The sequence below is a fragment of the Falco cherrug genome, chromosome 9, assembly GCF_023634085.1.
Source record: "Falco cherrug isolate bFalChe1 chromosome 9, bFalChe1.pri, whole genome shotgun sequence".
NCBI classification, from domain to species: domain Eukaryota; kingdom Metazoa; phylum Chordata; class Aves; order Falconiformes; family Falconidae; genus Falco; species Falco cherrug.
In genome coordinates this window covers 49,709,124-49,726,179 of record NC_073705.1, presented here as the reverse complement: position 1 = coordinate 49,726,179, position 17,056 = coordinate 49,709,124, and the positions used below count along the sequence as shown (strand labels likewise).

The window sequence follows — 17,056 nt, the reverse complement described above, 5'->3', positions numbered from 1 at the left end:
GGGCTTTTGCTTGTTCTTTTTGACTTCTGGAGAACCTCAAAAACTCTGATATTGGGTACTAGATAGTGAGTGAAAATAGACAAGTCAGAACATACTTATTTGTAGAATATTTTTGGTTACATAAAACTTGCAAAAAAATAAATTACTGTGCAGCTTAACTGGACCCACATAGTACTATATTTTCCAAGTAATTCTATTGCTAATGTCTCAGTTTTGCTGGTAGTGCTTGTTTTTCTGAACAAAAAATATGGTGACATGGTTTTGCCAGCTTGTGCTTATTTATGTGGTTGATAGGTTTACTGTAAATATGCATGTGTGGTATACATATGTGTAACATAATGAAGACGCCTAAAAAAGTTAATCTGTGTATGAGAGATACCCAGTTCTTGTAAACATTTCCCTAATCTAAAACTAGAAATAGTACAAGAAGTCAGTATAGTCTTTTGATGGGATGAAATACTGAAGTATGTCTGGTATGTTTGTGTTAATGATTCATGGAGGCCAGGTTGCATTTTTGGAGGGGACCGTTGCTGTATAATTGCTGAGAATTAATGTTGTAGCTTGTGAGCTAAAGAGCTGAAGAGTTTAAAATTATTGTTGTTACAAACTTCTGGTTTAGTCAATGTCTGTTCAAAAGAGAGGTATTAATAGAGACAGGAATTTGATGGGTGGACCCCTTGGTGGATAAGGAAGTGGCTGGATGAAGAGTTGTAGTCAACAGCTCAGTGTCCAAGTGGAGGCCAGTGATTGATCCTCAGGGGTCAATGTTGGAACTGACCCTGTTTAACATCTTTGTGGGCAACATGGATAGTGAGATCTAGTGCACCCTCAGCAAGTTTGATGACAACACCAAGCTATGTGCTGCAGTGGCCATGCTGGAGAGAAGGGACGCCATCTGGGGGGACCTTGACAGGCTTGAGAGGTGGGCCCTAGCAAGCCTCACGATGTTCAACAAGGCCAAGTGCAGTGTCCTGCACCTGGGTTGGGGCAACTCCCAGTATCAATACAGGCTGGGTAGGGAATGGATTGAGAGCTGCCCTGAGGTCATGCTGATTAATGAAACAGTTCCCTGGAAGGGCACCACGACTTATGACTCATCTCTGTGAAACACTTAATTGTGAGAATTTGAACAGGATATCTTTTCTTTTTTTCCTACGTGCTTTGTAAAGAATAACTGTTATGGCAGGTGGATGGGACTTCTTGTAAAAATCATTGGTACCTTGCATTTTGTTTTGTTTTGTATTTAAGGAGAATCAGAAAAGATTGTTGAAGTCCTAAAGAACAGGTAATTTATTTTATTTGTCATGTAACTGCTGATTCTGGTCTAAGCAGTTGACTATCATATCATTGGTTTCTTCTTGGGTGCTGCTGGTGTTTTATTTTTGGGCTGTCCGAGCCTGCAGAGCTGTGACTTTTCTGTGAACTAGTGACCTTCTGAGGTGATTCTATCAGATTCTTGGTGTTTGTCCTGTGCATGTGTTTCTGTTGCAGCTGAAATTAAAATAACACTAGGATGCTAACTGTCTGTTTCAGTAGAGGGACATGAGTAAATGATAAAGAGATCTAGGGAGTCTCACACAGCACTGTGTGGAAAGAAGCCTGTGTGTGATTCCCAGTTATCCTCGTGAGATAATTTTGCTCAGGGTTTAGATTCGAGATACTGATTGGCAAATTTGAGGAGATTCAGCTTTTTGAGGTGCAGATTATCAGGTACTGTTATTTACCCAAAACTCTTGGTGAATTTGGTGTCTCTCCCTTTTGCTTTCCATACCACTTTGATAAATAGTCTTACGTGTTCTGCAGATCTAAGCTGACACACTGTTCTTTGTCATTACATATCTATGAATATTTTGATATTTGCCCCTAAATATGCGTGCTCAGATGGGAGTCAGAATACCTCCCCATTCAGCAAATTGTTGGGGAGAAAAGCTGCTAGCCCAGAAAAATGCCTGCTGAATTGACAAGCAAAAATTCTGCATGTTTACTCCATAGAGGAAACAAAATGATTGGGGTTTGGTGTTTTGGTGGATTTCTTTATTTCTTTTCTTCCGATAAGAAATGGCCAGAAGCAATTTAAGCCTTGTAATAGCTAACCCCCTGTGTGTGACTGTTGTTATGGAAATAACTGTCTTTTGTAATAATAAACTGTTTCTCTCGGGGAACCTTTATGCAACTTAAGCAATCCTGCAAGAAATTAAGTGTTTCTCCTGGCTGAGGATGGGTGCCAGTTTCAAGCCCTTCTCTTAACTGTTTTAGGAAATTTTTAAAAAGCCTTGCACTTGAACATGTGTGGGAAAAGGCTGTGACCTTCCCATCACAATCACATACTACCTTGAAAGAGCCATGAAAAGGTTTACATATGAGCTTGGGGGCCAGAGATGAGAAGATGAGAATTAGCACCAAATTTTGGTTGGGAATTCATCCTGGCTAACAAGGAAGACTTATATCTTGTGGTGCTACAAAAAGACAATTTTTCTTAGGGTCTGGTTGATTACTTAGTGGCATATAGCATTCCATAAGGTGGCTTTGCCAAAGTAAAAATTAGCATTTTTAGCTTTTTAATTAATTCATAAAACTGATTTCAAACTCTTGTTTTTCTCACTCCAACAAAATATTTGAGTAAGATTCCTCAGACCTTACAGGACAGAACATCATCTATGTAGATACATTGATTTTAATATATTATAATCAATAATTGTCAGCATGATCTTCGTATGTGTTGGGAAATATAATAAAACTTCAGGCTTACAAAAGGAAGACCGCATTTTTAACAATGAAGCTGCTCTTTCTGTTCTCTATTGCTTCTGTTGCCCTTAAGATATTGGGGTGAAGAAATAAAGTAAATTCCATCAGCTAAAAATAACAAAGATAACAGAAACACATAAATCAAGTATAAATAATAGCAACACAAGTGAACTGAGGATTTAAAACAATAGTTGTGGTCTCTAACAGCAAGAGTGGATAAAAACAGAGGAATGAAAATGCCCTTTAATGGTTTTGAATAATTATTACTATTGTTTAAATCAGTCAGTTTTTAAACATTGAAAACTTTTTGCATGCATATGTGTGGCATCTTTTTTGAGAATCACACTTTTTTCTTTGCATGCAAATTGAATTAAATAAGAATGTATAGTTTGAGTCTTAGAGACTGTCACGCTAGACTTTAATAAAATAATTTGCTTTATTTGACCAATTGACAGGGTGAAAATGGTTGAATATTGTTTTTATGCTTAAACCTAAGCTGTGGTTTCCAATATTGAAGTGGGTAAAAGATAGTTTAACCTTTATTTGCTTGTTTGTTTTAATGTAGTTTATGGTATCAAAGGTGTATCATCATTATTTATGTTCTGAGGAATATAGTTAAGGTAAAAAGCCTCATGAATACCCATATATAATGCTGTTTTAATGAAAAACATTATGCTTTACAGGACTTTAAAGCTTCCTACATACCGAAGTCTCTAAGTTGCACTTAGTGAAGCATTAATTGACATATACTAATTGAGTAATTACAAATATGTTGCTGTCACACTCAAAGCATTTGTATGCTGGGAGCGAAAGTGGGTTGTTGTGGTTTGACTTACTTTTTTTCTTTTCTTTTTTTTTTTTTTTTTCTTTTTTAAACTCATTTTCCAGTGGACTGAATATATTAGTGATGAATGTGCTGTGAAACTAACTGTTTGTTTCCGTGCTGGAAAAGTTTCATGGCTCCAGCAATTGCTAGCCATTTTACCACACAGCATCCATCATTTTGTCAAAGTTTTAATGTTTTGTAGTGAACCACCTAGGAAAGAAAGGAGGAGAAAAGAATGACAAAACAGCCGAATTCTTTCATTCCTTGCCAAAAAACTGACTGAAGTTTATCCCTGTTTGCCCTTGGAACAATTAATGTGACATTCTCCCGAATGCCATACTAAATTTGATTGTCAGTTATTGAAATGTACGTTTAAATCAGCAGTGATGCAACTCTAAATGCTTTTTTTTGTTAATGTCATTGAATCCTTAACTCGCAACCTTTGACACATAACAGAATTGGAAAGCCTTTTGGACCATTTGGCTGAAGTTGCGCCGTCACTACGGTATCTCAGTTTACTTGGAAACATGGCTTGCCCAAATGAACTGGTCTGCAAAGAAAAGGATGAAGATGACTACCAGAGGTACAGGTTAGTGTTTTCACTTGTAGATACAATAATGTATGTCAGTTTTGTTTTATTACCAGGAAAATGTTGAACTAAAACCAACTCAGACTCTCAAACACCTACTCTATTCTGAAAACATTGTGGCATCTTCTGCCATGAAACACCTGGGGATTTGAGTCACCCCGTTTCAGCGAGATCACTCTGAGCAGCCCTGTTTCAGGAAACGTTTTGGTGCTGTACAGCACATGTTTGAGTTGAGCAGGTGTGCACAGGATTTCTTCAATGTGGATGCTCATGCGTGCTTACTTACAGCCTTTTGTTCATGAAGGCCAAGGTAAGGCAACGTTCACCTGCGCAAATGGTGACAGTCAATAAAAAAAAATAATAAATCACTACACTCAGCCAGTTGCATTGTCTTTTGCTAACGTTTGATTATGGTTATGAGTTTTTTCTACTGTAGTTATCAAGGCACTGTTAAAGATCACAGAAGAAAGGACTCCTATATCACGCTGCTTTACTCACAGCAGTTAGTGTTCAGTTTAAAATAAAAAAGCCCAAACTGTCTCTAGAATGTAATTTTGATTAGCTAGATTACACACAAGGTCACCTGGAAATTAATATGGAAGCCTGATAAAATACTGTATGTCCAACTGAAATGTTGCTAAAGATTACAACGGTTATTTTTTAAAAAATAAAAATACTTGTGACTGACTATGACTGTGAGTATAGATCTAAAACTTACAGAATGTCTGCTGAAGTGACATAATCTTCACAGCTATAACATTTAGGTGAGACACTGATTATTTAAAAAAAAAAACAACAAACAACAAACCCACAAACAAACCACAAAACAAACCAACAAGAAACAAGAACAAAAGTAATTTGATTTTCCTTTTCCTTGCTCAGATATGATCAAAGATTTCAGTCTCTGTGTGCTGGCATTTTTCATGTTGGCTGAGGCAAGTCAAAGCCAAGCGGCACTGGTCACCACGCTGCTGACCTTGCAGAGCCTGAGCTTAGTTTTTATTAGCAGATCACCCACAGTATTCAGAGTTATGTAACAAACCTCTGATTTTATCTTCATGTAATCCAAACTCTGCTGTAGGAGTTAGGATAAAACAATACAAAGTGGTGGAGACTAAAAGCGGGTTTATTGGGAAGTGGTATGAATTTGATGCACCAGTTATTGCTCATGCCCGCTCTAGGTTGAAACAGTAGCACAGCTGTCCCAGGTGTACATGTACATTTCTCTTTGTTCCAAATCTGGGAGAAGGATTTCTAGGTTACCCTTAGTGTAAAGACTTTCACCTTCTGGTGATTAAACTCTTGACTTCAGCTTAGCTGTAGCATTTTGGTTTTGATGACGTAGAGCAGCCTAGATTTAATAGAATATTTTCCCATTGCTTTCACACTTAAGTGGAAGGTGTGCCTGCTCTCCAGCCTATGAGAGTCTAATAGTGCTGTCTCTATGTAAATTTATGTGACATTTGCACTAGAGAATAGCTTAAAAAATGAATGATATTTCTACAGTTTACTGTTTTTCACTTTAAGTATGTTTTCTGACAATATGTCTCCTATTAATCATTTAAGCAAAAGTAGTATGTTAAAGGAGCCATTCAGAGGCAAGAACCCATGGTTCATTTAGTGCTGTCTGAAGAAATTCTTTATTGATTGACATCCTCTGTGGTTATGTGATGTAATATTTATAATATGTCACACAGCCATACATCAAAACAAGCATGTCTGTTGTTTCATTTCAATGCAAAAATGTTGATTTCAGGGAGGTCAAGGTAGTTTTAGGTCACACTGTAGCAAACGACCGTGTCAAAGTGTGAAGTGATTGTATTTATGCATGTGCTGGAAACTGCAAAGTTGCTTCTATTTTCTTTCCCCTCAGTTTTTTAAAAACCTGGAGGTGGTTTGGGTTTTTTTCTTTTTTTCCCCCCTCTTTTTTTTTTTCCATAAAAACTGGGTTAATTAAAGCTCTTTTAAGTAAGGAGAATGGACTTCTAATTAGTTGAATGATTTATGGTTCTGCTGCTATAGTGAAAGCTTCCTGATCCTTTTCCATAATTATTTGTTATGTTATACGAAATGTGTTTGCCAGACAATATTAGACTCAAAATGCAAAAACATCCATCCCTCTCTTTCTATCTATCTGTCTTTAGGGGAATATATTCACCTACACGGTGCAACTGATTAAAAGTTCTCTGCTAATTTTACTCTGAGTACCTAATCCAGTGTTTTGAATACATATTCTGAAGCATCTTGGACACAACTTTTTTCTTCTGTCCTCCAAACTTACAGATTTATCTCACAGATTTAACAGCAGCAAGCTCTCCTGAGTGAGACAGTATTTGTATTTTATCAAATGTATTGCTTCACATCTCAAAAGCAAAAGTTTGAAATGGCCAGTTTCAGCATTCTTTAATAGTTTGAAGTAACTTTTTTTTCCTAAGATTTTTTTCTTTTTGAGAAAACTTGTCACACAGAAAGCATCAGGAGATTGCATGTCAGTGAACCTGAATTATGTCAACATTTTGCTTTACCATAAACTTTAACTGGTTTTGTTTTGTTCTGAATGGGAACTTCTTTTTGTAAATTTTTTGCAGTGACCATTGGAACCACAGTTTCATTTTTCATTGAGCTTTAATTTCATTCCTACTGAGTTCAATTAGAGTTCAGGCTATTTAATTCCTCAACCAGAAAGAGAAAGGTGCTAGTAATCAAAGCTTTACTTAATCTTCACATTCCAACAGACTGAAAAGATCTGTAAAAAACTCCAAAATCTCAACCTTAAAAAAATGTGGAAGATGAATTTTTTTAAAAACAGAAGGCCCAGTGATTTACTGTGGTATTAGTAACACAGATAAAAAGCAATATTCCGCCTTAGGTTTTATCATAAATGCTTGGGAAAATTATAAAACTGTGCTTTTTGTCAAGAAGTTATGATCTGGTTCCTCAGGTAATCCATTGGTACAGCATTTCTATTCATTTCAGTTCCAAAGCTTTTCCCTAGTTCTTCATGAAATTTAGGTTTTATACAAAAACATTGTTGTGATTTTTTTCTCTAAGTAGTTAGTTTTTTCGAAGAAACATAGTAACATTTAAGTAGGGTTTTTTGTATTTCATTCCTTTTTTTGTTTTGTTTTTAGAAAAAAATAAACTATTTTTTTCCATCCCTCTTAATCCTTCTTACCTTTCAGATGTGGAGGAGAACAAATTGATGAAAATATTTCTGTGTTTGTTATTGGAATTTTTGCTTGGAAAGGAAAAGAAAATGGAAAGTTCCTTTCTGTGGTATTTTTCTAAGCAAACTTGTTTGGTTCATTTTAAAAACTCATTTTTTTTTTTCCATCATTGTAAATGGCTTTAGTTCCTTTCTGTTAAAAGAAAAAAAGGTGCTATAAGTTCTTTTTTTTTTTTTTTACCTTATTCTTTAAGCTTTCTCTGTTTGGGAGGCAATATTTTGTAAAGGGATGTCTTGGGGGTGAGGGCAAGGAAAAGCAGAATATCTGAAATATGGTGATAGGAAAGTTTTAAAAGCTTTTGGCTCTAACAGGAAGCACGAAGCACAGAAAACTAGCTTGCAAAAGAGCGCGTCCTCTAAAATAACCTACTCTGCAATCTCTGCTTTGAAGATTGCGTGAAAGCAAAGGTCACGACCTGGAGATCAAAGTAACAGAAGTCAACACAGTAATTGGTGGTTGCTTCTCTTGTACCCGCACTTGGTCAGTTCTGTGGGGGCATTGTTTGCAGTGAAAACTTCAAACGTGGTGGTACTGAACTGCGAAAAAGCATCTGGGTCAGAATGTATTACAAAGCATTTGTGAATGCTGCAGGTGACCTCACCTATTTTCATTAAAGCGATATGGTTGTGAAGGATGTACGCCATGTGTGAAGTTTTCGGTGCTTGTTCATTCTTCTTTGCTCCTTCTTGACATTTCCTGGAATGATGCATTCATTAAGTGCTGTTGACATGGAAACAAGGGCAAGTGGAAACAAATGCCTGAGTTTATTTTAAATTAGCTTAAAAGTACATATACTAGATATGCTATCTTTGGCAAGGGGAACAAATGGTGATAACCTTATGGAGTCCTCTTAAGATATAACAGCAAGAAAGGAAGTGCATGCGTTTTATATGGATTAACTTTTCAAGCTAAATCAGCTATTCCTACCCCACAGGTCTGATTCTGTGAAATGCTGGGTCCTCCTGTAGCATTTTCAGTTTCCTTGCAGTTTTGTTGTGGTTTACTGTGATTTTGTTTTGGTTTAGTGGGGGTTTTGTTTTGTTTTTTTTTAATGGAGGCAGAACCTACTCATCTGTTTTAAATAGTCTTGTTACTGAATTTGGGTGTTGATATAAATACATAAATACATATTCAAGAAGCAATAGGAGAGTAGAAATTCTCAGTAATGAAAATTATGCTAATGTACTGGGTCAATAGCAGTGAACGTACTGCTGAGGCTCTCTTTTAGCAGGAGGGATTGAAGTTTGTGGTACTTCTGTATATGTTTTTTATGTACTTAATGAGATGATTAGGGTATTCCCTTACATCTGTATAATCTATGAATCTGTGCTACTTCACCGTTTGCAGGAGGCCTTGTAATTTCTACAGTACCTGGAAGAAAAAAAAACCTGCTGTATTTGTTAGACATTGAATAGCCACACAACTTCCACATGAGGATAGCCACTGGAAGGGTTTATGAGCAAGGGCTATTAGAACATTTTTGTTCAGCCACATAAATTGGAAGTCCATAATACCCCAATTCGTCCATACTAGCACAGTAAGTCAAGACATAACTATAATTATTGTTACATGTATAGAGAGATACTTTCCTAATTCATAGAGTTTGCTACACTGAAGTCGAGATGAGGATGTTAAAGTATAAGGAGGCGGTCTGGATTTCTGAGTGACTTGAGAGCCCCTCAGAATTACATGGTCATAATCAAGCAGTGCCAGGGTTGCACAGAGGCTACGTGATCCTCTAACATATCTCATGCCAACGTCATGCCTTCTGCTGTGGAAGATGCTCATTTGTGTATGATTTGGCTTCCTTAAGGAGGAAGTTTTGGGGCAGATGGGTTTTCTGCAGCCAGCTGTATGCTGTTTGGGTGGGGTAGGCGGTTAAACTTTTTGGGTGGTGCACGAGAAATGTTTACAGGAGATAATCTGGTTCAGTGTCATAAACATCTTTGCTCAGTCCTAATTTTTATTTTCCTCTCTCCCCGTTTGAATGCTGAAGCAACTTTGCCGACTTCAGGTTATTTATTATTTCTAGTTTACAATAATGTAACTGAGAGTGTAATCAGCCCTTCAAAGTTTGAAATAGGTATATTATTTTTATGTTCTGTGATTGTCAAAGAAAATAAATGCAATAGCACAGAAAACTGAGTAAACACTTTATAAAACAAAGAGGATGTTGCAGTTGTGCTGCAGGTGGAGGTAGGCATTTCTGGGCAAATATTTCTCAGTTTTTCAGTGCCAGCTTAATTTTGTGCTTTAAACTTAATTATTGTAGCATATAGTTTTATATTCCAGCATTTTGTTACTAAAAGTACAAAATAAAGGACTATACAGAATCTAGTTCTTACCATAGTCTTTCTGTAAAGGTTCAGTGGAAGAGATTATTTTCTCTGAAATGCTAACATTTACAGATTTACTAGGAGAAAGGAGGAAAAAAAAAAAAAAACCAAACCCCACACCAAAAAATTATTTCCCTGAGTAATTTATTGCCTCTTTTAAGATTTTCTTATAGTGTGGCTCATGGGTGATGCCATTATCTTTCAGTATCAGGAGGCCAGCTGTGTTCTACAGCTTGTCTGCTTTTCCAAGGGAGGTAATAAATGAATCAGGACCCTTAGATGCTATGATATCATGTGATTTTTTGGGGGTTTTTTTGTGTTTGTTTTTTGTTTGTTAGGCTGTTCACAGTTCTAGAATAAATATTTCCTAGAACTGCTTGACAATCGTAAGAAGTAGTGCACCAAAACTCAGTAAAATGAAAGAATTTTTTATGCCTGAACCTAAATGGCTACTGAAAAAATAGATCAGAATGAAATCACACAGTAGCTGTTTAAGAAAAATAAGTTGACATTAAAGTAGCTTGCATCTGAAGAAACTGACAAATTTTGTGCTTATGTTAAAAATAGATTTGTTCCTTTCTTCCATGTGATCCTTTAAAGAACACTTACATGTTCTCTTTGAACCCTTTTGCTTCACCTGTGAAACTCTCTCCTGAGGCTCTGTGAACCATCACTGATTTTTTGGGGGTGACAGAATAACCCAAGGACTATATTCTAAGTAATGACTGTTACACAATAGAGACCTAGAAACGTGCACAGAATATACCTGCAAGGGAACTGATAGGTCTTAGTTTCCATGTTCGTAAGGCAGAGTTGAGACAAGTATGTGATTTGTTAAAGGCTGTAGAGTCAGTATCCGCGATGGTATTTCTTTTATATAAAAACTAGAGTTGTGTATTGTTTAATAAATAGCAATAGCTGATCTCAAAGCTGTCTTTGTTCTGTCCCTTTCTGAGCTCGATCATGTTTCTTCAAAGGAAGGCTTTGCCCCATTGAACTGTTGCCAATGTCAATAGCAACTGAATCCCAAACTCACTGCATTCTTTTGCAAATGCCCCCTCAATCCTGTCCCTCTTTTCCAATATCTTGACAGGTCTCCGTAAAAACTGTTAAAATGCTACTAATCACATGCAACACTTACAAAATCGGTAAATGAATTGCTAATCTTTATTGTCATTTTCACTTAACTGAGACTGAAAGAACATGAAATGTGATATTCTCCGGTCTTTTCCCATCGCTGAGTGTTCCTGTTTGTGTGTGGTGAATACCTGTTATTCGCTTATTTTCATGGGACTTTTGGCACTGAGAGTCAAGGGAGGAGATGATTCTGGACAAAAGAAGATGCCACCTTACTTACATAGTTCATTTCCTTGATCCATCATGAATTAGAAGATCAGTTTACAGGCAGTGATAAATGGTTCTCTAAGCACCCTCCTGGTGTCTCTGGTTTGGGGGTGGGGTGGTGGTTTTTTCCCCCTCTTTCTGAAGCTTGCCTTTATCCTCATCACTGAAGATTCTAACCTTTTTTCACACCACTGCAAAGATGTTAAAACCCACTAACAGCAGTCTCAGATCACATGGAGCAGTGCTGAGTTTCAAAATTATTTAAAAAAATCAGGGAGGACAGGCAGGGACACCCTGCCCCCCCAACCTTTAGCCTAAAATAAACCTTTATAAAGTTATAATAATGTAAAATTTAGATGGATCTTTCTTCATTAAACAGCATTCTCTTAACTAGTGATTTTACAAGTCTAAAACAGGTGCAGTGTGTCATGCAATTTATGGATCCTAGTACCTGCCATAAAGTATTTTATGATGGCTGCATTCTGTGTTATTAGTAGCTGTCTTTTTCTGCAGCTATTGGTGTTTGATAATAGCCTTAAAACACCCAAAATTACTTACCTGCAAGCAACGTTCCATAGTCCCTGTTGACAGTTTGAATAAGTTTAGTGCCCTTTTGTTGTACTTTACCTTCAAAACAAACTGATTGAACCATCAATAGCTCCTGAAAGCTGACAGAGGCATGTCATCTGGTCTAACCCTCTGATAGTAGGTTATCTGTGGGAGTTAACCTCCCTGCATTGTTAACTGAAATGTTTTATGTACTATGCAACTTTAGGATACTGCTGTGATAACCTTAGTAACTAAGTCATACATCACAGTAAAGAGATTTTGTGCAACAAATAACCCTGGATTAAATTTACAAGGGTTGAATTGATATTGTAAAGTGTTCATTCCAGGGCTTTGGTAATCCTTTCCTGTATTTTTTATGGCAAAGTTGTGTTACATTTAGATTGAAACTGCATCTTCATATTTCTAGCTAAAATATATCCAGGAAGCCTGATGCTTTTCTTCAGCTGTGTAATAAAAAAGTATCGCATTATTTTCATATAACATAGAGTCTTTTTATTCCACTTTTAGTAAAAGGAATCTGAGTAAATGGGATCGTGTTTTGAATCGCCTTTAAAAAGAATTAATCACTGATATACTTTTGTTCTACTGGTGGGATAACCTTTACAGTACTTTTTAATATTTGTCCTCCCTAAGGAATGCAAGTTAAATAAAAATAAAAATAAAAAATCAGCCCCAGAGCTGTGACTTGTGGTGTATCTTGCTGTTTAGTTTACATGGGTAGGGTTTTTTGGGGTTTGTTTTTGGAACTGGCAAGTACTGGTGGTGATTTTGTTTTTCGAAGCGCAGCCGGGGTGGCTTAAAAATACAAACCCATGTTTGTATCAAGGAATGCCATTATAATTTTAAGCTCTTTTGAAATGATTGAGAGACTGACATTAGGGCTGTGATCCAAAGTCAGCATGGATGACAGTGCTGTCTTAGTCTGTTGTCATTTTTGTTGCAGCCTGCTTTTCAATGGCATATTTCATTCCATCATTAAACATTTGCTGATTTCCTAATACCGATGTTTTCTTCACCTGAATATTCATCTTTTATCACCCTACACTTAGTGGGTGTCTTTGCTCATTTTTAGATTCACTCTTCTTCACTCTTGACATATTGTTTCCTTCTGTACATGTCTTCATTTGAAAGAATCTGTTGTCATCAGAGCTTTTCTGCCAGTAACACAAGATGGATAGCTTCTCCTCCACTGAAAGATAAGGGCCAGCAAAATGCCAGGGAGGACTGGTAGAGCAGCTAGTAAAGCTGGGAGGAGTCTGGGAATGCGTCAGTCTCGTAGATCTGTAGCTGTTGTTTAATAAATGGTCTAAGGAGACATTCTGTTCTGCAAAGCACTTCTCTTTTCTCCTTCGCCTAATATCAGTGAATGTCTTTTATTGAGGATTCACATTTAAACTGTCTGAGCGTTTCAGTACTGAGCATTTTCAGTTTACTTGTTAACAATTTACGAAGCTGTTGCCTCAGAGGAAAGGTGTACTTGAAGGAAAGGTTTATTTGCAGCATTAAATTTTTCTTGGTTGTAGAAGGGGGACTCTTACAGACTTTTTTTCACATGTTTATCTGGTCTTAAGAATGGTGTTATAACTCCTACCTTTTAAAACACATTTTTTGTGTGGTGTTCTTTTTCAAAATGTTATGCAGAGTTTTCAATGACTTTGATTTCTTTCCCCCAGTGCCAGAAGGGATTGGTATGATTAGGAGGCTTTCTGATGGACTGGAGTTTTATGCAAAGCAGCTAGGCATGGGGAACAGTATCAATCACCTTTCTACCCCCTACCAGGAAAAGTCTGGCACTTCCCTCACTTTGCAATGTCTGCTTCACATTTGGTTGACTAAATGTAAATGACAGGCACTTGCCGTGGTTGGATATTTTGATTTGCTGTAGTTCTGTGCCTTGCTTTGTTTTGGATCTGCCATGTTCCGCCCCTCTGCAAGCAAGGAGACAATGGGGGTTTTTTTGGTTGTTTTTTTTTTTGAGGCTAAAAGACTGCTGTACTTTGAGTAAAAAAGATAATTAAGAATATAGTACTGATGGAACCTAACAAGAACTTTGAATTCTTAAAATATTTTTCATAAAAATAGTCTCTCCCGGTGTCCTCCTGCATTTAATCCTGAGCTGAGATCCTTATGCCATAAGGATACCTTGTCTCTCTGGCAGGACCAAACGGAATTCTCTTTCAAATGATACCTGTGTCAAAATGTAGTCCTGGAAGACAGAGACCGGGAACAACTGCATGCTTTATCTTGACAAATTCTTTTTCCTAATGTTAAGAGTTTTGGACACTGACATACACTTTTTTCAAGACAAAGGGTGATGGTATTTTAGGATGTATGGTAGAAAAGAAGTTATACTCCTCCCTGATTTGCTGTTCACATGTCTCTAATATTGCTGACTGTTGTGCAAAACATTACAATCTGAAGAAGTGTTGGCAAATTAATGTTTTCTGAGAATTCTCTCAGAGAAGATATTTGGCCGTTTCCCATGTCTTAGATTGGTTTTCCCATGCTATGCGGGATGGACTCTGAAATCACTCAAAAGTCCTTTTTTCAAACTGGCAATTCAAAACAATTTCCAATTTATTCTCTTTCTGGGTATGCCTTATACCTCACTAATACCTGTAGAGAACGTACATGCCCATGGTGATAGTTTTCTTATTTTTATATCCTTTCTTATTTTTTGATCCGCCCAATATGAAATTGTTATTTCATATTTCACAAGCTTTATTTGAAGGAGTAAAGCAAGTACATAACTTTTTACATAAGCTGCATTGCATGAAAAAGGTGATCAGAGAAAGGAAACAGGCTATTGCTGTTTATTGCTTTTATTTTTTAGTCATTTAGTCTGTGAGTATGTCTTTGTTTATTACTGGATTTTAACTGCGTGCATTTTGCTTGCTGTCAGGTATTTTGTCCTGCACAAATTGAGAAACCTGAAATTTCTCGATACTCGGAAGGTAACCAGGAGGGAGAGAGAGGAAGCCTTGGTAAGAGGTGCCTTCATGAAAGTGGTTAAGCCCAAGGATGCTAAGGTAGGAGAGTAAATGGAAGAACACCAATGTGATTCTTTAACATTGTTTTAGAATAACTCTGAAAGCTTGGCTGTGTCTTCTGCTGAAGTAACTGACAAAACCTTTCAAATGAAAGGACTAGGAAATATGGTCAAGTAAGGGACAAAAACCTTAGTAATTTTTCTGTGTTTGAATATCAAACTTCATTGTTATACCTGGTTAATGGACTGTGGTTATTATCAGATCCCTGGTTTCCAACCTTTCTTGCATATAACAAAGTAACTAATATGTGTCACTGAGCGTAAAAAATATTTTTACCCAGTCTGCAGATAAGTAACAGCTGTGCAATGTGCTTTTTCGAAAGAACGCAGTTTTTCTGACAAGTTGTCCCCCACCTTGTGTTAAACACAAATGTCTTTTGCAGAGCTCACACCTATGGTGTTTATTGGCTTTTAGAGGACCAACTGATTCTAATTTGGTATGATGTTACTCAGTGCGGTGTCTTGCTAATTAGCATCGACAACATCAGAGCGACGGTTTCCATAATCTGAGCTTTTGATACTGCTCGCATCAATTCTGGGCATGCTGCATCCCACCGACGCAAACAGAATGTGAATGGGAATGGGAATCCTCTGCTTTGCCTTCTTTTTCCATTGTTGATCAAGACACGATAACAGCAGTCTGAGCTGCAGAGGGTTTTAGGGCTGCAATTCTTTCTTAAAACTCAAGTTTTCAGTCTAGTTGCTTTCTGTTTACTGTTTTGTGCTCTAAAATATACCATCAATAATTTATTGAAGATTTCCAATAATGCTGAATAATAATGTAGCAGTTATGGAAATACACTGTTTGGTACTGTAACACTGGTGCTAGATAAATGCATTATCACAAGTACAATTGCAGTGCATAACAAATTAATTCAGACTGATTCATTTATAACTACTAAAATGGTAACAGTTCTGATATCAAAGCTATGCTTGTATATTGTTTACCACTGCCTTTAGTTATTCCAGCTTCACATAGGTAATAAATAATTTCTTTCTAAGCTGTTGTGGATATCTTATTCACATCAAACCATCTTTGCTGGATCTAGCCAAATGCAACAGCTGACATGTGTTGGATATAGCATATGTATGTTGTATTCTTTCATAATTCTTCTTATCAAATCAGATTGTGATCTGGTAAAGTGTTTTTTAAATTTTATTAGCATTTTGATTTTTTATATAAGAGTCTGCTCTGAATTTTGACCAACTTAATAGTGTAAGAGAAGGGAAAAAATGCCTGTTAAATTTGAAGTTACTGTTCTGGATGAAACTTCCTTTCAAGTCAATAGCGAGGGGTAAATTACTTCACAAATGTAGGGATAAGATCTTTATCTTTTACATATGTAATTGAACCTTTTGTATAGTTTTGAATTATTTACCCACGAAGTCTTATGATAAAACATATATTTATTTCAGCAAATTTGCAGAAGGCTCAAATTTACTGTTGTTACTGCCATACTGAAGTTGTGGGTTTTTTTCCTTATAAATGGTTTGGTACAAATTGCTGGTGGTAAAATCATTGTAAATGCTTTTCATGGCATGAATTAATGTTTCTTAAGGCACTACAAAATTACCCTCATCATACAATATTATATACATATTACCGAAGTGGCTAATTTAAAATAAATATTAAATTGGATGCAGAACAGATATTATAAACCTCTTTAAATTGTTTTGAATTTGTGCTTCCTAGGTATTTGAATTTGCTTTCCTAGGGTATTCATGCTTATAGTAAGCATGCATGCAAACGCTTTTTCTACATGTGTTTTCAGATGCAGTTATCTATGTATATAGCTGTTTATAGCTATACTGAAAGACCATAACAAGCAGCATTCCTCTATATATCACAAAGATGATGTGCACAATAGCTGTACTTTCAAATTCTGTCATATATTATATATTGAATACATTTCTTTTTTTATTCTTCAGCCTTCAGGTTTGCTGAATCTAGTGCTTGCTTTCTGTCTGTCTGTCTGTGAGTTCCCGTCCCATATAGTTGTTGAAATTGTTGGCCAGCTTCTGCCAAGTTTGACAGACAGCTAGTGGTAATATATTCTAAGCTTTCTGAAACTAGTTAGGGGAGAATACACCTGGATCCAAACTGAGCGTAAGACTGCAGCACATCCAGTAGTGGTCATCAGAAAAACTCCCTAAGAAGTTGACCTAGTGATATAAGACCTTGCTGATAGTGAACTTCATAAGAATGTTTTTTGTCTTGCCCCCCTAAGGAAGTAGCCACTGTGTCATTATGCTTGCCAGGAATGGAGATAGAGTGATTAGTATTTATGTTGGTGGATGCCACATGGAAATGTTGTTCTGCCAGGTGTAGTAACAACAGTAAGTCTATCAGAATTGCTTTTTTTCTGGAAA

The 17,056-nt window shown here is 36.6% G+C and overlaps 1 protein-coding gene across 1 annotated transcript in view; it reads left to right on the top strand.

Annotated features, from left to right (window-relative positions):
• The window catches only part of LRMDA (leucine rich melanocyte differentiation associated), a 680,442-nt gene that overhangs the window by 381,157 nt on the left and 282,229 nt on the right, over positions 1-17,056 (top strand). Inside the window, exons 4-5 of the mRNA XM_055720225.1 lie at positions 4,021-4,160; positions 14,540-14,666. Coding sequence (XP_055576200.1) covers positions 4,021-4,160; positions 14,540-14,666 — 267 coding nt within the window. The remainder of the gene's footprint in view (positions 1-4,020; positions 4,161-14,539; positions 14,667-17,056) is intronic.